Below are 27329 nucleotides of genomic sequence, written 5' to 3'. Positions count from 1 at the left end.
GATCATCCCTTTTTTATTTCTCAGTTTCACCCAAATAACTTCTCTGGACGTATTCCCAGGAATATCCTCCCTAAATACAACTGTAACGCTATCCCTTCTCAAAAATGCCACTCCCCCTCCTCTCTTGCCTCCCTTTCTATCCTTCCTGAAGAATTTGTATCCTGGAACATAAAGCTGCCAGTCCTGTCCATCCCTGAGCCACGTTTCTGTAAATGCTATGATATCCCAGTCCCATGTTCCTAACCATGCCCTGAGTTCATCTGCCTTCCCTGTAAGACCTCTTACATTGAAATAAATGCAGTTTAACTTATCAGTCCTACCTTGTTCTCTGCTTTGTCCCTGCCTACCCTGACTGTTTGACTCGCTCTCTTTCCTAACTGTATCAGTCTCAGATTGATTTCTTTCCTCACTATTTCCCTGGGTGCCACCCCACATCAACCTCCCCCCACCCCCACCATATTGCTAGTTAAAATCCTCCTAGACAGCTCTTGCAAATCTCCCTGCCAGTATATTAGTACCCTTCCTTTTCAGGTGTAATCCGTCCTTCTTGTACATGTCACTTCTACCCCAGAAGAGATTCCAATGATCCAGAAATGTGAACCCGTCTCCCACACACCAGCTCCTCGGCTATGCATTCATCTGCTCTATCCTCCTATTCCTACCCTCACCAGCTCGTAGCACTGAGAGTAATCCAGATATTACTGCCCTTGAGGATCTCCTTTATAAATTCCTGCCTGACTTTCTATATTCTCCCTTCAGAATCTTATCCTTTTCCCTTCCTATGTTGTTAGTTCGAATGTTTACAATGACCTGCTGCTAGTCCCTCTCCCCTTTGAAAACATTCTGCACCCTCTCTGAGATATCCTTGATCCTGGCATCTTCTGCTGTCTTCATTTAGACAGATCAGTGGAAGAGACCCAAATCTGAAGGGAGGCAGTAGTGAAATGGGAACAAACTGTCAGCATACCTGAACAACTAATACCTGCCACAGTGCCAACATGCCAGCTAGGACAGACCACACTGGCAGCAACTGAGTTGCAGTAACCTGAAATCGGATCCAAATGGGCTTGAGCACTCAGGAACACCAAGACAATGCCAGCTTTGCTCAGCTCACTAAAGAGAACCTCACAGGAGTTAGGAAACATTCTCTAAAGAGAAACACTACATCTGGATGAGAGAAATAAAAGGCATTCATTATTTTTGTCATTAAATGAACCAACTCGATCATATTCAGCCACCTTGGCCTTCAACAGAGTTTCAGAGTTACTTCTGAGTCAAAATTGTCAGAATCGAGATGTGTGGCGCTAGAAAAGCACAGCCAGTCAGGCAGCATCCGAGGAGCAGGAAAGTCGATGCTTAGGGCATGAGCCCTTCATCAGGAATGACATTGTCGGAATGTCTTATTTATAGGAAGTATAGCATGTTTTAAATGTTCGATGCAAAATGAAGCATTTGACAAGAATTGATATGCAGGTGGGCTCTGCCTACGTTCTCAGGGCAGGGATATAAGAATCACATGGGACTCACTGCTAAATGTGTGGCCTTTTACATCTGTTGCAACAATATGCTAATTGTGCAGAGTGCCTTTTTCACTCAGTGACTTCCTCTTTCTCATAGGTTTTCATCATTTGATGGTGGTTCCTCTTATAGAGTCATAGAGATGTACAGCATGGAAACAGACCCTTTGGTCCAACTTGTCCATGCTGACTAGATATCCTAACCCAATCTAGTTCCACCTGCCAGCACCAGCCCATATCCCTCCAAATCCTTCTTATTCATATACCCATCCAAATGCCTTTTATACGTTGCAATTGTACCAGCCTCCACAACTTCCTCTGGTAGCTCATTCCATACACGCACCACCCTCTGTGTGAAAAAGTTGCCCCTTCGGTCTCTTTTGTATCTTTCCCCTCTCACCCTAAACCTATGCCCTCTAGTTCTGGATTCCCCAACCCCAGGGAAAAGACTTTGTCTGTTTATCCTATCCATGCCCCTCATGATTTTATGAACCTCTGTAAGGTCACCCCTCAGCCTCCTACGCTCCAGGGAAAACAGCCCCAGCCTATTCAGCCTCTCCCTGCAGCTCAAATCCTCCAACCTTGGCAACACCCTTGTAAATCTTTTCTGAACCCTTTCAAGTTTTACAACATCTTCCCAACAGGAAGGAGATCAGAATTGCACACAATATTCCAACAGTGGTCTAACCAATGTCCTGTACAGCCGCAACATAACCTCCTGACTTCTGTATTCAATACTCTGACCAATAAAGGAAAGCATACCAAACGCCTTCTTCACTATTCTATCTACCTGTGACTCCACATTCAAGGAGCTATGAACCTGCACTCCAAGCTCTCTTTGTTCAGCAACACTCCCTAGGACCTTACCATTAAGTGTATAAGTCTGCTAAGATTTGCTTTCCCAAAATGCAGCACCTCACATTTATCTAAATTAAACTCCATCTACCTCCTCTCAGCCCATTGGCCCATCTGATCAAGATCCCGTTGTAATCAGACGTAGCCTTCTTCACTGTCCACTACACCTCCAATTTTGGTGTCATCTGCAAACTTAATAACTGTACCTCTTATGCTCGCATCCAAATCATTTATGTAAATGATGAGAAAGTAGTTGACCCAGCACCGATCCTTGTGGCACTGGTCACAGGTCTCCAGTCTGAAAAACAACCCTCCACCACCACCCTCTCTCTTCTACCTTTGAGCCAGTTCGTTATCCAAATGGCTAATTCTCCCTGTATTCCATGAGATCTAACCTTGCCAACCAGTCTCCCATGGGGAACCTTGTTGAACGCCTTACTGAAGTCCATATAGATCACATCTACTGCTCCCCCTTATCAATCCTCTTTGTTACTTCTTCAAAAAACTCAATCAAGTTTGTTAGACATGATTTCCCACAAACAAAGTCACGTTGGCTATCCCTAATCAGTCTTTGCGTTTCCAAATACATGTACTTCCTGTTCCTCTGGATTCCCTCCAACAACTCGCCTACTACCAATGTCAGGCTCACCGGTCTATAAGTTCCCTGGCTTGTCCTTACCATCCTTCTTCAAGGCAAAGTGGAACAATATTCTGCTGATCATGTTGACGTATGACATATGATCTGGGGGAAATGGTGTTGAAGCAAACTTCTGATCTTGACAGTCCACAGATTTAAAACTGTTGCTGGAATGAGCTTTTATTATGGTGCTCAATGGACACCAATATCACACAGACGCCAGGACAATGTATCTTTTCTATTGAATGTTGGAGCCAATGGAGATCATGATCCATTCATTTGGCACAGAGGATATTGGTTATCTACCTACTACAGCTGTGAACTGCAAACTGGCAGAAGTGATTGATAAACTAACTGAAGCTAACTGAAAGTACCCAGAAGAGCAAAATTCAAAGTAGACATGACTTTGAGGACCATTGGTAGGGCATATTCACCTCAACAGGTCTCACAGGCAACAAGTTCTATTGCAAGAAATCGCGGTAATCCATCTGTCATTGAATCTCAGAAAGGTCCAAGACCATGGCTCAATTCCCGTATGTGTTGGATATGTTGTCCAGGATGCAGCACCCTCTACTCAGTTGTCTTGATGTGCCCAGATGCTGGGATTCCTCAACTTCCAAATCTTACTCCTCCAAGTCTTGCTCCATTCCTGCTGGATTGGAGAAGGAACAAATTTAAAGTATCTAATCTGTTGGCCTGGCTTTCGTCAAAACATTTCTCTCCTCAACAAACAATCCCATATCCAATTCCCAAAATCTGTATAACTAAGCACTAAATGAAGCTACTCAAGGACAATGATAAAATGTTTCCAAACATCCCTATAAATAACATATTTTGCTGCTCACAATCAAGTCCAGGAGATTAATTTTTAATTCCTGGAATCTCCAGGACAATCCTCCTGGATTTCAAATGACGAGACAAATCTGATTTGATTTCTTCTCAAGTAAATATTGAAACAGAGAGTAAAAATGGAAAAAACTGCAGATGCTGTGAATCAGAAACAAAAAGAGAAATTGCTGGAAAAGCTCAGCAGGTCTGGCAGCATCTGTGAACAGAAATCAAAGTGAACTTTTCGAGTATGGTGATCCTCAGATCTGATGGTAGCTAGGAAAATGTCAGCTTATACGCAGATCATATGGGGGGTGGGGGTGGGGTAGTGGGTGGTGTGGGGAGTAATCGATAGGTGGGGATAGAGCCCAAATAGAGAAAACAGTTGGACAGAGAGTTGATAATGATCAGGCGAGTTATTAATAGAAACTGTTAGTGGCTAATAATAGGTAGTGTGTAATGGCAGGAAACAAGGCCTGGTATGTGGGGTAGGAAGCTGTGACGTGGGAGAGTTTAGGCCCTAAAGTTATTGAAATTGATATTGAGGCTAGAGGGCTGCAGAGTCCTCAAGCAGAAAATGAGGTGGTGTTCTTCCAACTTGCGCTGAGTTTCGCTGGAGCACTGCAACAAGCCTGAGACAGAGCTGCTGACCAGGGAACAGGTGTGGTGTGTTAAAGTGGCAGGCAACTGGAAGCTCAAGGTCATTTCTGCGGGAAGAACGTAGATGTTCTGTGAAGCGGTCACCCAGTCTCCTCATTTTCCCCATTGTGAACAGTGAATGCAGGAGACGAGATTGTGTGAAGTGTATGTAAAGTGCTGCTTCACCTGGAAGGTGTGTTTGGGCCCTTCGATACTGAGGAGGTAAATGGGCAGGTGTTCCATCTTTGGCGGTTACAGGGGAAGGTGCCATGAGGCTGTGTTGGGGGGGGAATATTGGGTAGGTGGGTGTGGTGTTGGGAAGTGAAGTAAGAGTGGACCAGGATGTCCCAGAGGGAATGTTCCCTGCAGAAGGTGGACAAGGGAATATGTCTCTGCTTATGGCATGTTGCTGGAAATGGTACAACTGGTGACTGATGATCTTCTGGATGTGGATGTTAGTGCAATGGTAGGTAAGGACAGGGGAGCCCTTGCACTGTTGTGGTAAGAGAGAGGGGGGTGAGGACGGGAGATGGGTCTGAACTGGTTGAGGGCCCTGTTGACAACAGAGCTGGAGAATCCTCAGATTGAGGAAGAAGGACATTTCGGAGGCTCCCTTCTTAAAATCGGCCTCATTGGAACATAGGCAAAAGTGAGGACTGCAATACTAGAAAAGCACAGCAAGTCAGGCAGCATCTGAGGAGCAGGAAAATTGACGTTTCAGGCAAAAACCCCTATTGCCCGAAATATTGATTTGCCTGCTCTTTGGATGCTGCCTGACCTGCTGTGCTTTTCCAGCACCACACCCTCGACTCATTGGAACATATGCGAAAGAGAGTGAGGAATGGAATGGAGGCTTTCCGGGAAGCAGGGTGCTCGGATGTATAGTTCATGGAGCTGTGGGAGCCAGTGGGTTGAAAGTGGATATGTGGCCAGTCTATCCCCAAAAATGTTGAGCAAGTGGAGGGAGAAGTCAGAGATAGACCAAGTGAAAGTGGGTTGGAATTAGAAGCAAAATCAATGAACTTTTCCAATTTGAGACAAAAGAGACAAGGAGTACCGATGATATCATTGATATATCGGAGAAAGAATTGTGGCTAGAGGCCAGAATAAGATGTGAAATGTTCCATGTATCCCATGAAGAGACAGCCATAACTGGGACCCCTGACCTAAAGAAAATGAGGGGAGTTTAAAAAGTTGTTGAGCTCAGCCAGCCAGAGGAGAGTGGTGGTGGGTAGGAACGGTTCAGGCCTTTGCTCCAGGAAGATGTGGAAAGCCCTCAGACTATCCTGGTGGGGGATGGACGTGTAAAGGGATTTTATTTCCTGAGGAGGCAGCTGGAGCCTGCAAACTGGATATTCCAAAACTGGCGTAAAACATCAAAGGAATTGCAGATGAACGTGGGCAGGGACTGGATTGGGGAGAAAAGACTGAGTCAAGGTAGGAGGAGATTAGTTCTGTGGTACAGGAGCAGACAAAATCAATGGGTCTGCCCAGGCCAGACCTGTTTGTAGATTTCTGCAAGGAGGTAGAGGCGACCTGTACAAAGCTGGTGTTCTAGCAGCTTGGAGGCAGTGGTGGGCAGATCGCCAGATGAAATGAGGTTAGTGACTGTAGGAGACACAATGGTCTGATGTTCTATGATGGGGGTCATAGTCCAGGGGAAGACTGAAATACAGAGGCTGGGCATCTTCGGATCAGTGATTCTTCAAAGAAAAATAGCGCGAACGATACAGATCCAAAGTGAAAGCACGACAGTGTTGCAAACGCACCGCCCATCAGTCGACGCATTTGTGAAAGGAGGTTGGACTGCCTGTACCTGAAACCAGCATGGGTTTCCCTTTCAGAGACAGCTTTCCTGCAGGAGCTGCAGCTTCGCCCTGCCCTGGGAAAGAGTAACTGCGCATGCGTGTTCCCTGTGTGAGCGCAGGGCCCGGGGATCGCTCTCAGCTGTTTGTCACTCAGTCTGTTCCAGCACCAGCTGCTGCTGCTTCTCGCTCTCTACAATGGGGGTGCGGCCTGCAGTCACTTACACAATCGGCATTCTTTGCATTATTCTCTTAATAGCGAGCATTGCACTCCTAGTTACTAACGTCTTCGTTGATATTGTCGATAAGTACGTTAAAAAGGTAAGGCCTGGCGTTTGTGTTCAAGTTAATTGTGTTGTATCGGGGGGAAAGAGTGCATTCTGTTTTGCTTATCCTCCTTTTCACCTGTTTCATGTTTTGGATGTCCCTGGTGATGTAACAGCAGTTGTTTTTGGTTGATATTGAGGCGAAGAAATTCACAATAGGGGCCGCCGCATCAATGAACTACTCAACATTGTGTAGAAGGATACTTTTGGCTTTGTTCCAAGCTTAAATAAAAGCCGTCACATAAACATTGCTGTTGTTTGTTACCAATTAAATATGTTGCACAAAAAGTCTGGAATTGAAAACAGTTGCAGAGTTGGTGACAGCCCTGAAACTGTAGATCTTTAGTGTTGAAAAACAGCGTGTAATTTAGTTAGACGGCCCAAATACTTCAATTCTACTGATGTGTCGCCTGTACATTGGGGAATGAGTGTAGTTTGCAAGGTTTGCGTAATTGGAACATACTGGAGTGTTGAGTCATGGTTGAGGATGACACATGACTTCTGCACAGCAGTCCATATTCATAGTTCATTTGTCTAGAGCCCGAAAAAGCTAGGTGAATGTGCAGCGTTTTAGTAAGAAAACGTGAGAAAGGAGTTAGGGACGGGGATAGTGATGAAGAAAGTTTTGAATGAGGGGAACATTGAACGATACAGCGCAGAACAGGCCCTTCAGCCCTCGATGTTGCGCCAACCTGTCAACTATTCTCAGCTGGTTCCCCTACACTATCCAGAAATCATCCATGTGCTTATCTAAGGATTGTTATAAATGTTGCTAATGTGGCTGAGTTGACTACATTAGCAGGTAGTATGAGCATATAGGAAGAGAAGGATAGGTGCTTGAATACAGCTAAAAGTAGCTACCAATATTGAAGTGGGAGGAGGGTGGAAGTGTACAAGTTTTGTTTTTACCAAAATTGTTTCTCTTTATACGATTTGATATTGTGGCATGCGAGCATCCAGTTGGGTTAATTAGCAGGCATGCTTTTAAAGTAGATTTTTAAATCCTTTGGATGCAGAGGAGAGAACCTAGGAAAGAATAACGAAGATTTTATGACTTCAAATGATCTTTTGCAGGTAATCGCATATGACACTCTCTTCCTCTTTTAAAGAGCTTTGATTTAATAAAAATAGGAGCAGGAGTAGGCTGTTCAGCCCCTCCAGACTTCAGTTCAATGAAATCATGGCTGGTCTGTGGGCTTTCTCCATACATCTATATCCTTCAGGTATCTCAGCATTTGGCTCTCAAAGTTTACATTTTTTGTGGACAAATTGCTGTTTTGCTAATTGTATCCTTTTTGTTGTATAGCTGTTTAATCATAGATCATCATAAAATCCCTACAGTGTGGAAGCAGGTCATTTGGCGCATCGAGTCTACAACCTGGACCCATCCACCAACCCTATTCCTGTAATTCTACATTTCCCATGATTAATCCACCTAGCCTGCACATCCCTGAACACTATGGGCAATATAGCCTAGCCAATTCACATAGCTTGCACAATTTTGTACTGTGGGAGGAAACCCATGCAAACACTGGAGATTGTTGTGACTCCACACACAGTCACCTGAGTATGGAATTGAGCCTAGATCCCTGGTGCTGTGAGGCAGCAGTATTAACTGCTGAGCTGTTGTGCACTATGTGTACTTAATGTTAATTCTAAATCCTTTACTTAACTATATTTAAGCAATATATATTCTCTTAAATTTTCTTTACCACTGTTTTTACTTTTTAAATAACTTTATGCACTGATGGATTTTGTTAAAAGGGACTTTTCAATAAAAACTCTTCAATTGGTGGGGTACACGGCAAGAAATTTTCAAAACTTAGTGTGTGTCATTTAGGCACAATGTCAGGAATTTGTAATGGTTAGTGACTTTTATATTGATTTTGAGTGAGCTGAGTGCCCCTGCCAAAGTCAACATTTTTGCCCATTCCTAATTATCCTTGATGGTGATGGTATGCCAAAATGGAACTTACTTTGCTTGCCATAAAACTGTTGAGGTGAGATTAGTTGAAAATTTCAGAAATTAGATAAGAATTTTGTCAGGCAAGGATATGTCACAATTGTGAAGTTGAGACTCATTTCTCTTGATTGAATTATTCTTGGTATTTTTGGTTCGAAATGTAGTGTACGTGGGAATGCTGGAATCTGCCTGACATAAGTCAGAATAGTTTGATTATTGGCGATCAGAGGAAATGTCATTTTTTTTGTACTGAAGAGGAGGTGCAAAGTATTCATGCATAGAGATAGTGGCAACAGCTTCTGAGCATCTAAAGATGAGACCCTTAGTTTCCCAAAATTCTAGAAATGTGATTATAAGGTAATATTTTGTGGTTTAATGTGGGCTCTAAAGCTAAATGGCATCACAACACTTGCATTCATATTGAATTCCTAAATATAAGGAAATATCTTAAGATGCTGCTGAGGAGTGTCACCAAACAGAATTGTCACTGAATCATGGAAATGTTAGGGCACATGACTGAAATCTTGGCCAGAGAGAAATGTTGAGTATCTTTGAGGAGGAAAGTGACTGACAGATAAACCAAGGCAAGTCTTTAGTTGTCAAAATGTTATTAATAGTAAAGTGATTAAAACTGGCAATGCTAAAGGCCAGAAAAAGTGAGGCTTGGATGTGTCTGAGGCTTGTGATGGGGAAGAGCTTGGGCATGAGGAGCAAGAAAGGTCAAGGAAAGATTTATAAAAATTAAGAATTTTAAAGTCATTGTGTTACTTAACCAGGAGCCAGTATAGAGGTGTTGGATGAATGGTATTTGGTGCAAATTAGGACATGAGCAGGAGAGTTTTTGAGACCAGAGAAGTGCACTTTACTGTATTTAACCAGAAACATAGTATATTTAAACAGTCATTAATAAATCCAGTGAGAACTTTTGCAGAAATTCATACTTGTCCAGAGTGTTTAGTGGGTGAAAACCTATCATCACATTGAGAAGCTGAAGAAGAAAGTATTTAACAATAATCTGCTTAAGTACTTGAGGGAGAAAGGAATAGGAAGATATGTTGATGGTTTCAGATCAAATAGAGTAGAAGTAAGCTTGTGTGGAACATAAAATGTTAGCATGGAACAGGTAGGTCAAAGAGCCTGTTACTACACTATAATTTCATTGTAAATTTTTTAAAAAATTAGATTCCCTACAGTGTGGAAACAGGCCCTCCGGCCCAACAAGTCCACATCGACCCTCCGAAGAGCAACCCACCCAAACCCATTTCCCTCTGACTAATGCACCTAACACTACGGACAATTTAGCATGGCCAATTCACCTGACCTGCGTGCCTTTGGACTGTGGGAGGAAACCCACGCAGACACTGGGAGAACATGCAAACTCCACACAGACAGTTATGAGATTGCGTTTTTGTTGTGGTGCTAGTTATCTCATTAAATAGGACTATAAACTTGTAGAATTTATCTGAGCTATTTGTCATTACCCTTTTTTTGTCAAGTGATGTGATCACATATTTAATATGATTTAGGTGTGTGAAACATAATTTTAAGGAGTTGTAGTAGCTTGTGAAGGAACATGTCTTGGAAGAAGCATGTTTAGAAGTCATTTGATATTGCACATCGTGTCATGTTACACACCACGCTCAACAAACCTCACTGAAGCTAATCTTTACAGCAAACGGGACTCAGTTTGACAAGCAAAAGCAACAAAGTAATTAAAATTGCCTGCTTTAAAGTTGATTTATGGTTTAATTCAGTCTCCAAATTAAGCTGTTTCACTGGAATGTTTTTGTTTGGCTGATTCTCTCTAATACAAGCTTAAACTACTTGGGTAAGTACAATAACTAGTCTCGAAAGGATTTTCTTTGACAGTGTGAAAATAAGGAAACTCAGCTGGGTTCATAGTTGCATAGCAAGATCTCACCTAAGGAGTTAGAGCTATAGAATTCATGTAATCTTCAAATTTGTGTAGGGGCAACAGTAGTGTCACTGCAGTTGTCCTCTTAAAAGAGTTGAAGTAAGTTTTGGTTTCTAATCATAGCCAGTCGTACACAGCTGATCAATGATTATCAGTCTAAGGAAAATAATTGGGTTCAGTAATCATGTCTCCCATGATTGACTAACCTACCAATGCTTTTTGTTATAAAGACTAGATGTGTATAACATCTTACTTGGGTGAGATGCTACAAGACACCAAATACTTTGAAATGATTTAATGCTGTTGGAAGTCTATTTGGGGAATACCAAGTTGCAGTAAATAGTACTGTTCAAAGTGATTCTGATGTTTTTCTCATCTCAGATTTGGAAGAAGATGTTTATTCATGTGAAACTTTATTCCAAAGTGAACCATAATATAACTTAAAACTGAATCATGATATAATGTGTTAGGTAATCAGCTCTCAAGATATTATACAGTATTAATTCAATGATCTGTTCCATGTGCTCTCTCTGACGAGCTGTTTCTGTTCCTGTTCCTTGAGCCAGGATTAATCATCCATTGTGAGAATTTTTATTGAGGTCAACAAGTAAACTGTATTCACAGCTGCCCAAGCTGTTTTGTAATGTCTATTCAGCATTAATAGTTTAGTTTATTATCAACACAAATTTAGAATTTGATCTCTTGCAGAGGGAGTAATTTATCAAAATTGCCAGGTTAATCTATCCTTTTTAGTTTACCTTGATTGGATCACTTTCTTAACTTTTCATTGGATCTTGAAAATGTTTGAAGATAAAAGTTCCTTCAAAACATAACATGTACTTTAAGTACTTCTTAAGTAGTGTGATTTTCCATCTCTGATAACAATTTATCCAATCTCTAAGTTCCTTTCTCTTAATTAGATATTAAACTTGAAAAACATCATGGGAGCAAACCTGTTTTAGTTTGATCATATTTTGATTTAATCTGATGGTTTTTGTATTGGATATGATGTCAAATTTGCAGATAATTACTTGCATTGAAGTAGATGTTTTTATTTTGTTTTATCAATGCTTGTTTTGCAATACTTCCAGTGACAGGAGAGGATTATTTTAAATGTGATTTGTAAGTAAAATACTGCAGATGTTAGAAATCAAACTACATCTGAGGATGTTAGAATCAGGGGATCATCTGTGGAGAAAACACGAGACATTGATTTTTTCCAGTATAGTCCTCTCCTCAGTACTGTAGATTTAGTAATTAACAATATCTATGATAAGAGGGAAGAAATAGAGAGAAAGGGAATGGGGTGGCGAATGCAGAAAGAAATGTCTGTAAAATGTTATTATTGAGGTTCAGGAAGTAGGCAAAGGAGAAGTAATGTGTACAGGAAGGAATGAAGGCATATTGAGGACTTAAAAATGCATGTAAGATATGAGTTTTGCTGAAGATTGATTGGTAAGTAGAATAGGAAATATTAAAATCTGATAAATTGAAGCAGTTTTAATGGCTGAGGACTCTGAGGATGTAAGAGTAGATTGAGCCTACTTCACCAGCACCCATTTCACATTGGCAGTGTGGTGTAGAATGAGAAAGTACAGTTGTCATTCCTAGGACTTGCACAGCAAAGTGCCTGGGGAAGGTGAACTGGTGATGACAGCGATGGTGAAAATGACTGGGATATTAAGAAGGGATTAGTGCATACAAAATATTACTGGGAAGAAGTAATCTGTCTGATTCATGGCATCACTTTGAGGCTGTGAAATGGCACTTGTTCATTTGCCAAATATGGGGTTTGTTGGCATGGAATGTTGGGGCCCTTACCATTACCCTGAGGATGGGGGAGGGGTGAGAAGTGGTGGAGAAATATTCACTGTCCAGGCCAAAAATTCATCTGATAGGTATGACATACACATAGATGTACTTCTTCCACCTAGTACACTTAATTAGTTAGTCACAGTGCTGAATCCTCTCTATTAGCAAACCCACATCAAGTTAGGAAATTGCTGTGCCATTTTCTCTGCTCTTGTCCACTTGTGCAACTGTAAACTTGATTGCTTGATACCCGTTTTAGTTTCAGCCTTCAACTTTGTGTTATTCCGACCAAACTCAACACAGTGAGAAGAAACCGCATGCTCCAGTTCTACTGGGCACAGGCAATTGGGTCATAAGGTTGTTTTTAATGACTCTTGAAGCTGTTTCTCACAACTCTGATTTCTGTCAGTATTCTTCCTTTGTTTCCATTGTTGTTTCTGTTCTTTTGCTATTTCCTGTGTCCTTATCTTCATTTTTTTGTCAGAATTTAATGTGGAAATGGTAGAAATGAGGGCCCATCATATATTTGGTCATTAAATAACAGTGCTATGGACCAGAACAACCCTCTTCCTTTACATGTATTAAAGAGATAGCTTGGACCCTAACTTTTATTTAAAAGCAACTGAAACGTGCTACGTTCCAGATCTAATTCAATAGGTCTCACTACACTGCTTTAAGCAAAGCACACTTAGTCTTACCCCCAGTTAAAATACAAACAAAAGAAAGAACAATTGGTAACTCTTTGGGAAGACTTACAGAACAGTAGATTACTTAACTACTAAACAGCTATTTCAATGTAGTAACACCCCATAAAAACATCCTTGGCAAATACAAATTCAGTAAAATTGTTTCATATGCAATTCTGGCTGCAGAGAACTCTAGGTTTTTGCTGTGGCTAATAGAGATGTTACAGCTTCCACAGCCAACTTCAAAACCCCAACAATTGCTGAAAGCTAAACTGAAACGCTTGTTCTGTTAGATCCTGAATTGATCCATTCATGCTGCTTCCATTGTTCAACCTTTCTTTTTAAAAAAAAACGCAAGGCATGTTTAGCTTATTGGCTTCGAATAGACAGTGCATCACCTGTATCTTAAAAATCTCTCTTCAAAATAAAGCAGGACAAAATACACCGCCTAAAGCCATTGTAGCATGTCAGATTGAAATAGTCTTTGCAGTTTAAACAGCTGATGAAGTAGTCCTTTTTAAATGTGTTTGTGAATCAGTGTGCTGTTGTCCACTTCAGAAAGGTTATTGTGGATTTGGTGAATGGAGTGTGTGGATATGTGCACATTAGCGGTTTTGGAAGGGACAAAACACATCTTTTTGGCAATTTGCTACCTGATGAATGTGAAATTGATTCCTTTTCGGAAATCATGCCCTTTCCAGGGTTTGAGGTATTTGATTCTTGTGTATATTTTGCTGATAGATATTAGTGACAGAATTTAAAAATTTTAAATGAGTAGTGCTCCACATGCCAAACAAGTGCTTGTTGTTTCAATCCTTCTATCAATCCATGTGTTGGCGAGTTGTGATCTCTGCTCATGAACTAAGTGTTCTCTTTGTTTTCTAAAAACAATACAACCATGGGCGCTCGAAATTGCAAGTAAACCAGAAATTACTCAACAGGGTATGCAGTACGTGCAGGTTGATGATCCTGTGTCACAATTGTCTATATGTAAACTTGTTGACCTACAAGTTGGTTTTTGTCCATCTTATGATCAGAAGTGTATCCACTTTTCCTTTTGTATTTAAAACTCAAGTATTGAGGGGTGTTGGAGCCTTGTATTTGCATTACGCCCATTACTTTGGTGTATAAAGAGGAGGTGTTGTGAAATTTTTAGATTAGATTAGATTCCCTACAGGGTGGAAACAGGCCCTTCGGCCCAACACGTCCACACCTACCCTCCGAAGAATAACCCACCCAGACCCATTTCCCTCTGACTAATGTACCTAACACTATGGGACAATTTACTATGACCAATTCACCTAACCTGCACATCTTTGGACTGTGGGAGGAAACTGGAGCACCCGGAGGAAACCCATGCAGACACGGGGCGAATGTGCAAACTCCACACAGACATTTGCCTGAGGCTGGAATCAAAACTGGGTCCCTGATGCTGTGAGGCAGCAGTACTAACCACTTCGTGTACAGTTGGAAGCATGGATAGCTAAAAGGAGAAGACATAGGCGAATGAGCTGTTTCAAGTGTGTAGGAAGATTTTATTTAGAATTTTGAAAGTCAGGAATTAAAAACCATGATATAACAAAATACATCTTCTCTGACAGGCAGAAAGATGGGTGATTGGACGTTTTGTTTGCTCAAAGATTAGCCCCATATATTTGCAACAAACACTTGATAATATACTGTGAAACGTCTGTAAGTGATGTCTCAACTATAAAGTTTACTTTATTGGCAGGAACTGAGCTTGCTTGCCTCCCCACTGCAATTGGCATTTCTATTCAAAGCACATGTGCTGCCATTTCCTTACATAGCCGAGACACAAATATTCTCTCTGCTTTTAAAATATGTGATGTACAGGGCGTAAGGTATTCATTCCCATTGTTACACTGGACGAAATTTCAGTTGTGTTGTAGCAAATTTAATTTGTAATTTTGTTTGTTTTTTGCAAGTTTTTTTTTGGTCCTCTCTTTTTTTTTGTTTGGTCAGTGTTTTTTTTTAACCAAAAAGTTGTATCCCAGTTTTCAACTGCTTATATCCAACTGCCTGACTACATACAGTCTCAGTCTCCCCAGGTCATGCCATCCAAAAAAAAACTAGCTCGTATTTGTTTGACATGTCTCCCAAACAGGTTGTGGTGCTCTTCATATGAAATAACTTGCCATCTGATCTATTCTGAAGAATAGCTACTGAGTATAATCTTAGAGGGTTTCCAGTACCAAAGGATGTTTTTGTCACAGAATAGGCATGATGTTGCCAAGACTCAATTTACACTTCCCCAGCTGCCCTTCAGTTAATGATTGGCTATCTTGAACTATTCATTCCTGCAGTGCTCTCCCCATAATATCAGGTGAGGATTTGAACCTGCACCAATGAGGGTGCATGTCCTTGGCTTGGACAGCAACTTCCAAGGTTGTTCCAGTGATGATCATTTCCCCCTGGTTAATTCTTGGTTTGGGTGTTGTTGTACCAACACCATGTCTTTCTCATAGAATCCTGACCAGTGTGGATTTGACCCAAGAAGTCTACACAGACCGTCCAAAGCGGAACCCACCCAGATCCATTCCCCAACTCTATTACTGTACATTTACCCCTGACTAATGCACCTAACCTACACATCTCTGAACACCTACAGGCAATTTAGCATGGCCAATTCACCTAACCTGCACATCTTTGGACTGTTGAAGGGAACCGGTGCACCCAGAGGAAACCCACGCAGTCACGGGAGAATATGCAAACTCCACACAGACAATCACCAAGGCTGGAATTGAACCCAGGTCCCTGGCGCTGTGAGGCAACAGTACTAACCATTGAGCCACCGTGCTGCCCCAATGTGTTGAAGAGCGTCCTCATGATGGAACATCTGTAGTTTGAGATATGACTAGTAAGTCCAGTGCTGATCAAGAGGGTTGCTTTGTCTCTTTGTGGTTAAACTTTTGTGGCTGGTGTATTTAGGGCAGAAGTGAGTACTTTATCAAGTTCCTGATATGAACTTTGTAGTTTGATCAGAGGTTAAGATTTGTGTTAATGATGAAATGAGACATGTGACCGTGTTGGGTTCAGTTAGACTCTGCTGCCTTGTTCTTTTTAATCTTATTGATATGTTCATTCTAGTTGAAATCAGTGGTGATCTCCAAGATGTTGATTGTGGTTGATGTATTGAATATTAGAGGTCAATGAGATATGATTGCAAGTCTGTCTTCCTGCAGATGGGCATTGTCTGTTATTTGTCAAATTGAACGATGTCTGTCATCTACTGGCTACATTGGCTGCTACATAAATGTTGTCCATGAGTAGCCTCACACTTGATCTTTATTGTGGAAGTAAAATTGTTCATGGATCTTCCTGTAATCATCCCATAAAGTAATGTTTTAGGTCTGTGATGGTTAGCCTGTGATAATCACCGTCTTGCATACTGAGCATGGCTGTAGTTGCTGGATGGTTTTCCCCCTGACCTCTTGTTCTTGAACCCCTTGATGCTGTAATCTGTCAATTATAGAATTGTACAGTATGGAAATAGGCAAGGGTAAACTAGTCCATGTTGACCATGTTCCCAAACTACTCTAGTCCCACCTCACTGCATTTTGCCCATATTCCTCCAAACCTTTCCTATTCCCATACTTATCCAGATATCTTAAATGTTGTAGCTGGACCCGCATCCTTCTAACACTTTCTCTGGCAGTTCATTCCACACACAAACCACCCTCTGTTAAAACAAAACTTTTCCCTTGTGTCCTTTTTAAATATTTCTTCTCAGAATAAAAATATGCCCCTAGTTTTGAACCCCAGATTAGGGAAAAGACTTTTTTTTTGCTATTTAATCTGTGCCTCTCATGATTTTATAAACCTCTATAAGGTCACCCCTCTATCTCCTCTGCTGTAATGGAAAAAGGTCGCAGCCTCTCTTTATCATTCAAACCCTCCATTCCCAGCACCATCCTAATGAATCTTTTCTGAACCTTCTCCAGTTTAATAGCTTCCCTCATATAACAGGGTGACCAAAACTGCACACAGTACTCCAGAAGAGGTCTCACCAACATTCTGTGCAACGTCACAACTCCTATACTCGAAGGTCTAAGCAATGAATGCAAGTGTTCTGACCATCCTGGTGGTGATCATTTACAAGAATTATGTGTCTGAACCTCTAGGGGTCTCTGTTCTGCAACACTTAGATTAGATTAGATTAGATTCCCTACACTGTGGAAACAGGCCTGTTGGCCCAACAAGTCCACACCGACCCTCCGAAGAGTAACCCACCCCCCTCTAACACTGGACAATTTAACATGGCCAATTCACCTAACCTGCACATCTTTGGATTGTGGGAGGAAACCCACACAGACACAGGGAGAATGTGCAAACTCCACACAGACAGTTTCCCGAGGCTGGAATTAAACCTGGGACCCTGGTGCTGAGAGTTACCCAGGGTCCAAGCATTAAGTGTATAAGTCCTGCCCTTGTTTGTTTTATCAAAATGCAATACCTCACATTTATACAAATTAAACTCCGTCTGCCATTCCTCAGCCCATTGACCCAATCATTCGTGATATCTTTGTAATCTTGGATAACCTTCACTATCCAGTATACCACCAATTTTGGTGCCTATCAAGCGAATCGACACATGCCACCACTCTGAACCTCAGTCAGTGGGCTGATGGTTGTCCAATGGCCAGAGATGAAGTATGAAGCAAAGTGTATCTGAATCTAACCTTTAAATCAGTGATGTTTGAGATTTCTCTCTTAAATACTCCACCTATACCTTTGATCATCGTTTTGTTGAATGGGGAAAGCTGGAAGTTGGCTGGATGATATATACTCTTATCTACTCGTTAGTGAGATGATCTACCTGAGCAGCTGCAAATTTTTGGTTGAAGGTACAGTCCTGGTTTTACGCAAAGTGTTTGATTGGGAGGGAATTAGGTCCTCAGCATTTCAGTCAGGATTTTGCCAGGTCAGTCTTTGCTGTGTATTGTGCATTGATTAACTCTTTAACATCATGTGGATGTCAGTCAATTCAGTTCAACACTTATGCAGAAGCATTGAGTTTGTGGTGGCTTTGTTTGGCTAATTCTGTGCAATGTAAACAAAATTTGAAAATGTGGTTTTGTGCTCATACAAGTCAATTCACTGTGTATATTAGAAGAAATCTTATTTTAATAAAACATTTTAACATGGTGTATTCATTAAATTTTCATAGATGATCTTGCTGAATACATCCATCTTCCCCAATCTGAGTCCCGTCAGTATCTTGAACAACTAAACAATTACTGCAAGCTTGACCAAGGTTCAAACTTCCTCCCATTGGTGGGTTCACTTTCTTCCTGAGTCTGCTACTTTGAATTTACAGAAGTCCTTTCAAATCAGGATTTCACTGAGGAAGTTAGAAGTTCATATTTCATTTCATGAAGAGAACATTGTACTAACCAGGGACTTTTTAAAGTCCTGTTGCAAATTTGTGATCTAATTGTGCAGCATTACTAAGTCTATTATTTGCTTTCACAACAGAATGTGGATATAATGCATACCAATTTAAAGAATTCCTTAGCTGCTCCTAACTTTGGTCATTCTCTTTTTTTTTTGTTCACATCTTTTGGCAGGAAGTGCAACTGAAGAATGATACGGATGCCTTTGAGACTTGGAAAAATCCCCCTCCACCAATTTACATGCAGTTTTACTTCTTTAATGTTACAAATCCGGAAGAGGTACTAAATGGAGGAAAGCCCTTTCTTGAAGAAAAAGGCCCCTACACTTACAGGTATGATGAATGAAATTCTGCTCTGTTTAACTGAAACTGTTTCAAAATGCTTTTCAGACCATTTTGTAACTTACGTAGGTTTGGAGAGTTTCTCGCTATATTTAAAGCAAAATAAAATATGGAGTAGGGGAATAATTTTGTTGCTGAAGTCTCTTCCATTGCTAGACCATATAGATTGGGTTGTAAGTTTGCCCGCTAAGCTGGCAGGTTTGTTTTCACATGTTTCGTCACCGAGCGAGGTAACATCAGCAATGAAGCTCCGATGAAGCGCTGGTGTTCTGTCCCACTTTCTGTTTGTGTCTTCATCTCTTAAGGTGGGTGATATCATTTCAAGTTTTGTTCTTAAGGATGGTAAATGGGGTCCAAATCGATGTGTTTACTGATGGAGCTCTGGTTTCAATGCCGGGCCTCTAGGAATTCCCGTGTGTATCTCTTGTCCCCGTCGAAGTGGTGTTCTTCATCTGTATGTAAGAGTACTAGCGAGAGTGGGTCATGTCTTTTGATGGCTAGTTGGTGTTTGTGTATCCTGATGACTAGTATTCTGCCTGTCTGTCCAATATGGTGTTTATTACAGTCCTTGCATGGTGTTTTATAAATGACATTGTTTTTCATGTCGTTGATATAGGGTCCTTCATGTTCATCAGCTGCTGTTTGTGTGTTGGTAGGTTTGTGGGCTACCATGATGCCGAAGGGTCGGAATAGTCTGGTCGTTAACTCCGCAATGTCTTTTTATGGTAGTGTGGCTAGAGTTTCGGTGTATGTTACGTCCTACTTGTTTGATTTTATTGTTTAAGAATCAGCAGACAGTATTTATTTGGGTGCCCCATTCTTCTTGAATATGCTGTATAGGTATTTTTCTTCTGCTCGTAGTTCCTGGGTGCTCCAGTGTGATGTGGCCCTTTTAAATGTCCTGATGTGGCTCTGTTTGTGAGTGTTGCAATTGCTTATGTAGTTTAGTATCTGTTCTGGGTGTTTTGCTTTCTGTAGACACTGGTCTGCAGTTCTCCACTGACTGTGTTTGTTCTACTGTGACATCTAAGAAGGGGAGTTAGTTGTTGTTCTCTTTTGTGAAATGTATACCAGTAAAGATAATGATGATGATGTAGGTTTCCTATAATTTGTTCCATTTTGTGATGGCAAAGGTGTTGTCCATGTAGTGGACCCAAAGTTTGGGTTGTAGGTGGGGCGGGTTGCTCATTGGTGTCTCTGCATTACTGCTTCTGCTAAGAAGCCTAATACTGGTGATCCCAGGATGTTCCATTGATTTGTTTGTAGGTCTTGTTATTGAAAGTGAGGTTGGTAGTGAGGCACAGGTCTACAAGCATGAGGATGTTGTCCTTGCTGATGATGATGGTGATGTCTGGTGAATGCAACACAATGAAACAGCTACTGATGAACCTAAAGCACCCAATACCAACAACTAGCAAAGCAGAACTGGCTCGAAGGTAGAAGACAGAGGGTGGTGGAGGGTTGCCTTTCAGACTGGAGGCCTGTGACCAGTGGGGTGCCATAAGGATCAGTGCTGGGCCCACTAGTTTTCGTCATTTATATAAATGATTTGGATATGAACATAGGGGGCATAGTTAGCAAGCTTACAGATGACACCAAAATTGAAGTGGACAGCGAAGAAGGTTACCTCCGATTACAACGGGATCTTGATCAGATGGGCCAATGGGCTGAGGAGTGGCTGATGGAGTTAAATTCAGATAAATGTGAGGTGCTGCATTTTGGGAAAGCAAATCTTAGCAGGACTTATACACTTAATGGTAAGGTCCTCTGGAGTGTTGCTGAACAAAGAGACCTTGGAGTGCAGGTTCACAGCTCCTTGAAAGTGGAATCGCAGGTAGATAGGATAATGAAGATGGCGTCTGGTTTGCTTTCCTTTCTTGGTCAGGGTATTGAGTACAGGAGTTGGGAGATCATGTTGCAGCTGTACAGGACATTGGTTAGGCCACTTTTGGAATATTGCGTGCAGTCCTGGTCTCCCTCCTATCAGAAGGATGTTGAGAAACTTGAAAGGGTTCAGAAAAGATTTACAAGGATGTTGCCAGGGTTGGAGGGTTTGAGCAATAGGGAGAGGCTGAACAGACTGGGGCTGTTTTCCCTGGAGCATCGGAGGCTGAGGGGTGACTTTACAGAGGTTTATAAAATCATGAGGGGCATCAATAGGGTAAGTAGACAAGATCTTTTCCCTGCAGTGGGGGAGTCCAGAGCTAGAGGGCATATGTTTAGGGTGAGAGGGGAAAGATATAAAAGAGACCTAAGCGACGCCTTTTTCACGCAGAGGGTGTTGCGTGTATGGAATGAGCTGCCAGAGGAAGTGGTGGCGGCTGGCACAATTACAGCATTTAAAAAGCATCTGGATGGGTATATGAATAGGACAGGCCAAATGCTGGCAGGTGGGACAAGGTTAGGTTAGGTGATCTGGTTTGCATGGACTAGTTGGCCCGAAGGGTCTGTTTTAACGCTGTACATGTCTATGACCAGTTGACATTATTCTCATTTGATCTAAGTGATGATTAGATTAGATTACTTAGTGTGGAAACAGGCCCTTCGGCCCAACAAGTCCACACTGACCCGCTGAAGCGCAACCCACCCATACCCATTCCCCTACAGTTACCCCATCACCTAACACTATGGGCAATTTAGCATGGCCAATTCGCCTAACCTGCACAGTTTTTTGGACTGTGGGATGAAACCGGAGCACCCGAAGGAAACCCACTCAGACACTGGGAGAATGTGCAAACTCCACACGGTCAGTCGCCTGAGGTGGGAATTGAACCCGGTCTCTGGCGCTGTGAGGCAGCAGTGCTAGCCACCGTGCCACCCAGTTGTGAAAATTCACTAGAATATGAAACTTTTTAAAAAAAAATTTGCAATTTACATGTGAAAGAACTGAAACCAACATGGTCATTCTAAAAGATGACAGAATTAACGAACAATTCAGGTCTTTTTCAATATATAATTTCAGTTACATCACATTGTAAACTTCTTTTGCTATAAATTCTGTGTCTTACAATCTTAAACTCCACAACCACCTGATGAAGGAGCGTCGCTCCGAAAGCTAGTGCTTCCAATTAAACCTGTTAGACTGTAACCTGGTGTGGTGTGATTTTTAACTTTGTACACCCCAGTCCAACACCGGCATCTCCAAATCCTGCCAACTCAGAGGGTTGTAATGTCACAGAATGTCTTGCCCAGTGAAGTAGTTGACGCTTCTTCAGTAAACGTTTTTAAAGCTAAGGCAGATATTTTAGATTTTTTTTTAAACTCTTCACCAAAAATCTAAAGCAACTTTGGACATCTTTCTTTTCTCTTCTCTTTTCTAATGTCCCTTATATATTTCCTTTTAAATTTGGCAAGTTATAAGGTCTGAATATTGTGCATTTAGAAGCACAGTGAATTGATAAATTTTGAAACTTCTGAGAGACATGTATAGAATGGATAGTCAGTCTTTTTCCCAGGGTGGAAGTGTCAATTTCTGAGGGACATTAGTTCAGGTTTAAAGGAGCTGTGAGTGGTAAGTTTTTTTTACACACAATGTGGTAAATGCCTGGATTGCGCTGCCAGAGGTGGTGGTAGATGTGGATATAATAGTAATGTTCAAAGTTTGGGAGAAAATTTGTAGCTCGGGTGCTCGTTGTTGTGGTTCTGTTCGCCGAGCTGGGAATTTGTCTTGCAAACGTTTTGTCCCCTGTCTAGGTGACATCCTCAGTGCTTGGGAGCCTCCTGTGAAGCGCTTCTGTGCTGTTTCCTCCGGCATTTATAGTGGCCTGTCTCTGCCGCTTCCGGTTGTCAGTTCGAGCTGTCCGCTGTAGTGGCCGGTATATTGGGTCCAGGTCGATGTGCTCAGGGCATGGCACTCATCCACAGACTATCAACAAACACATCGACCCGGACCCAATATATCGACCACTACAGTGGACAGCTGGAACTGACAACCGGAAGCGGCAGAGACAGGCCACTATAAATGCCGGAGGAAACATCACAGAAGCGCTTCACAGGAGGCTCCCAAGCACTGAGGATGTCACCTAGACAGGGGACGAAACGTTTGCAAGACAAATTCCCAGCTCGGCGAACAGAACCACAATAATAGTAATGTTTTAAGAGTCATCTGCATAAATAGGTAGGGCACAGAGGGGTATGGACCAAATAGAGGCAAAAAGGTTTCGGTTTAGAAAGGCTTCTTTTCCACAACCTACTTGGCAGCATTCCAACTCATCTGCTCACAATGCTGAGACCATGTTCAGGCTCCTCTTGGCCTTACTACAGCGAAGGGAAAATGATTTTGGCAAAAGGATGCAGTGTAAACAAGTACTGTTATTCTTGGGGAAAGTTCTCAGTCATTGTATTGCAGTTACTGGAACCTCTTCCATTAGTCGTGATACTGAGGAGTGTGGCCCACCAATGTTAGGGGATGTAATGGATAGGCAGTGACCTTTCAATACTAGCTATCAGTAAAAATGATGCACACAGTATTTATATTTCTCTCTTCCTCAAAGTCAAATAGTGCAAACCCCTAAGTCTGCATCATCATTGGAATTTTATTTACATCTGAATAACGCTCTCATCCTTTGTATCTGAACTTTTGCCATTGATCCTGTTGACAAGTATTTTTGCTTAGTTCTCTCTAATTTTTCGAACTGCTTCCAATTTATTTTCTTCAGATTCTAGCATTTAGGCTTGATTAAGTCAAATACGTGGCAGATGTGGAAATAAACTAACCTGGATGTTGTACTTCATGATTTTCTTTTAGTAAAGTGAATGTTTTAATCTAAATCAAAATAGCGTTGGTCATCTGATTTGTGGTTGGTTTTTGTTTCTACTGACCTGAGCCTGTGTTTCATGACTTTGACCCTGAACTAAAGCCTACTTTTCAAATCTCATCTCATGGAATTTGCTAAGGAGGAAGTGCTTACTGTGATGGTTTATACATTCTCAGTGTTTGCATTGACCTTAACTGTGAGTGAAAACTTTGTCGACAGTTAAGTCTCTTCAGTTCCTTTTGTGTTATTGTTTCTCCTGATACATGCTTAATTTAAAAAAAAATGACTTGGACATTTCACACAGTTTCTGGAAGTTTCCTTCTTGGAAGTAGAAGTTAAATTACAAGTTTGAGGTTGGAACGGCTATCTGCCACATTGGGGAATGTCAACTGTATCGAGAAGTAACAGGAAGTTGCATGCAGTGACCTCCAGGCGGAGACCTTTCCACAGCTCTTTGCTGTGAAACTGTCTGACAATTGGCTATTTATTTTCAATGCAAGAGAGATTCTTGAAACACTATGTAAACAATCCAACCAGGGAAGGGGCTATATTGAACCTGGTTTTAAGAAATGAGCCTGGCCGGATGACTGAGGTTTTAATAGGGGAGCATTTCGGAACTAGTGACCATAATATCATGAGTTTTAAGATACTCATGTATAGGGATAACAGTAGTCCTTGGGTGAAGGTGTTAAACTGAGGGAAGGCAAACTACAATATCAGACAAGAACTGGAGAATGTTGATTGGAGGCGGCTGTTGGAGGGTAAATCCATATTGGACACGTGGGAATATTTCAAACGGGGCTTGATCAGAGTTCAGGAGTGAAACATTCCTGCGAAATGAAGGATAGGTATGGCAAGTTACTTGGATGACCAGGGATGTTATGACCTTGGTCAAAAAGGAAGTGTACATAAGGTGTAGGAGGATGGGAATTGATGATGCCCTTGAAGTATATAAGGAAAAGTGGGAAAGAACTTAAACAAGGAATTAGAAGGGCTAAAAGGGGTCATGAAAAGTCATTAGCAAACAGGAAGAAGGAGAATCCCAAGGCTGTTTATACATAAAGTCAGAGTGGTAAAGTATTGGGGAATCAACGGTTAAAAGCCTCCATTTTAAGTCTCCATCTTGCAATAATAATTTGTCTTACAAGTTTAAAATGGCAGTCACAGTGATCATGAGAATGAATCAAAGAATGCAAGACTCTTAGCATAATCTTGCAGCTATTCTTTCTCAGACAGAACTTTGGTCACTTTCAATGAACAAAATACTGATAAGTATTTAGCTTTATCTGCTTTGATGCAAAAGAATGACACCAGATATAGAAATAGCTTTGTTTTGATCTATGCAAACAAGATTTAAAAACAATGTATTAATCATCTAATTTTTAACTGAGAACTTAGAGATAGAAAAATTGTTGTGTGGGGAAATGTAAAAATGAATTGTTACGCAGGCTATAAAATATGCTGCCTTTTTTGCTAAAAATCAGAAATCTTTCATGAGTCCATCCAGGGATATCTTAATTGATACTCTGGCCTGTAGACTATTGATCTATCACTGGCTTATTCAAAATAAACGTTGAAATTTGTGTGGTCTGAGACTTTCATTTTCAGTCAACAAGAGGGTAGCCAGGGAAAGGGTTGGCCCACACAAAGAGGAAATGAATGTGTGGAGCCAGATGAAGTAGCTGAGGTCCTAAATGAATACTTTGTGTTCTTATTCTATTGTGTTCTATCAAGAGAGAATTGATAGCGGATGATCTCTGGGAAGGAAGAGTCGAGTTTCTAAGCCAAGTAGCTATTAGGAAGGAAGTGGTGTGGTCTGTCTTAAAATGTATTAAGGTAGATAAGCCCCTAGGTCCTGATGGGATCAATCCCATAATACTGAGGGGGGCAAGAGAATAAGTTGCTGGAGCATTGACATACATCTTTGTATCCCCTTTGGCAACAAGTGAGGTCCCAGAGGACTGGAGAATGGCCAATGTTGTTCCACTGTTTAAGAAAGGCAGGGATGATCAGGAAATCGCAGGCCTGTGACCTTCACGTTGGTGGTAGGGAAATTATTAGAAAGGATTCTTTGATAAGATCTATGCACCTTTCGAAGCAAATTGACTTATTAATGATAGACTGACACGTTTTGAGGGGTGGTTGTGCCTCATTATCTTGATCGAGTTTCTTTGAGGTGACAAAGATGATCGAGGGAAAAGTGATTCATGTTGTCAATGCGGACTTCAGAGATGTCTTTAACAAGGTCCCTTGTGGCAGACTGGTTCAAAGTTGAAGTCACATGGTATCAAGGGTGACCTGGCAAGATGGATACAGAACTGACTGTCTCATAGGAGACAGAAGGATGCTTTTTGGAATGGAGGGCTGTGACTAGTGTTCCACAGGGATCAGTGCTGGGACCTCTGTGAGCTACATAAATGATTTGGAGGAAAACATAGCTGGTCTAATTAGTAAGTTTGCGGACATTACAAAGATTGAGGTAACAGGTAGCAAGGAGGATTGTCAGAGGGTACAGATCAGTTGGAGGCATGGGCAGAAAAATGGCAGATGGAGTTAATGCAGACCAATAAGAGGTAATACAGTTTGGAAGGTCAAGTACAGGTGGAAATTGTACAATAAATGACCAAACTCTTAGGACTATAAATGTGCAGAGGGATGTGTATTTCATGTCCTTCAATCACTGAAGGTGGCAGCGCAGATAGATAAGATAGTGGAAAGAGGCTTTGGGGCATACTTGTCTTCATTGGAAGGTGCATTGAGTATAAGGATAGGTCAGGGTGGTAAGGTCTTTTGCTCAAAATGTCGATTTTCCTGCTCCTCGGATGCTGCCTGACCTGCTGTGCTTTTCTAGCACCACTCTAATCTAGACTCTATAAGGATAGGTCAGTTATGCTGCAGCTTTAAAGAACTTTACTTAGGCCACATTGGAAATATTGCATACAGTTCTAGTCACCACACTACCAGAAAGATGTGGATGCTTTGGAGAGGGTACAGAAAAGGCTTACCAGGATGCTTCTATGAAGAAAGGCTGGGTTTGTTTTATCTGGGATGCGAGTCACTCCTCAGCCTCCTAGCAGACGTATACAAGATTGTGAATGGGATGGCTAGAGGATAGATTGAGTCATCTTCCCAGTTTAGAGGGGTCAGTTAGTAGGGGACAAGTTTAAGGTGTGAGGGGTAAAATTCACAAAAGATGTGCAAGACACATTTTTCACACAAAGGGTGTTGAGGGCTTGGAACGCGTTGCTAGAGGAGTTGTTGGAAGCAGACACAATAGCAGATTTCAAGACATATCTGGATGAGTATATGAACAAGAAGGGAGTAGAGGGATACGGATCCTGTAAATAAAGGCAGTTAGTATGGCAGAGCAAAAAAGTGAAGACGCGGGCTTGGAGGGCCGAAGGGTCTGTCTGTGTCCTGGTTTGTTCTTCGTTTGTCCTGCAGCTAAATCTGATGTGAAAGGGATGGAGCTTTAGGGGCTAATGAGGGATTCAGGTTCCCCATTGAAGGCAGGAGGAAGATGGAATCAGTTTTTGGTTGGTCCAGCCTATGAGCTAACTCCTAATTCCTCCAATTCCATAGCTTCACTCCTCCATTATGCTACCTGCGTACCTGCCTGTCTCAACCAGTCCAGTACTGAGACCCTCTTAAGTACTTTGCTTCCAGACTTTTAGTTTAATACGTTTTCCCCGTCCAGACCCCTCCCCACCAACCCTAAGTCCAGTTGACCTAAAACTCTGTTGCTTAAAGCTCTGACTGTTCGTTACCCTCTGTCTTCAATACTTGTTCTGCATGGCCTTTTTTTTTTCACTCCTCCCCAACTTCTTTTCCGCT

At 41.7% G+C, this 27329-nt stretch overlaps 1 protein-coding gene across 2 annotated transcripts in view; it reads left to right on the top strand.

Annotated features, from left to right (window-relative positions):
• Positions 1–6317: 6317 nt before the first annotated feature.
• The window catches only part of LOC140455550 (lysosome membrane protein 2-like), a 69001-nt gene continuing 47989 nt past the window's right edge, over positions 6318–27329 (top strand). The window contains exons 1-2 of one of the 2 annotated variants that reach the window (XM_072550578.1): positions 6318–6602; positions 18572–18729. In XM_072550578.1, the coding sequence (XP_072406679.1) occupies positions 6480–6602; positions 18572–18729 (281 nt within the window). In that variant the 5' untranslated portion in view covers positions 6318–6479. The remainder of the gene's footprint in view (positions 6603–18571; positions 18730–27329) is intronic. The other variant, XM_072550501.1, reaches the window with a different exon arrangement.

Source organism: Chiloscyllium punctatum, chromosome 1 (assembly GCF_047496795.1).
Source record: "Chiloscyllium punctatum isolate Juve2018m chromosome 1, sChiPun1.3, whole genome shotgun sequence".
Classification (NCBI taxonomy): domain Eukaryota; kingdom Metazoa; phylum Chordata; class Chondrichthyes; order Orectolobiformes; family Hemiscylliidae; genus Chiloscyllium; species Chiloscyllium punctatum.
The sequence above is the reverse complement of the archived record's forward strand: the minus strand, read 5'-3'. Positions and strand labels throughout refer to the sequence as shown.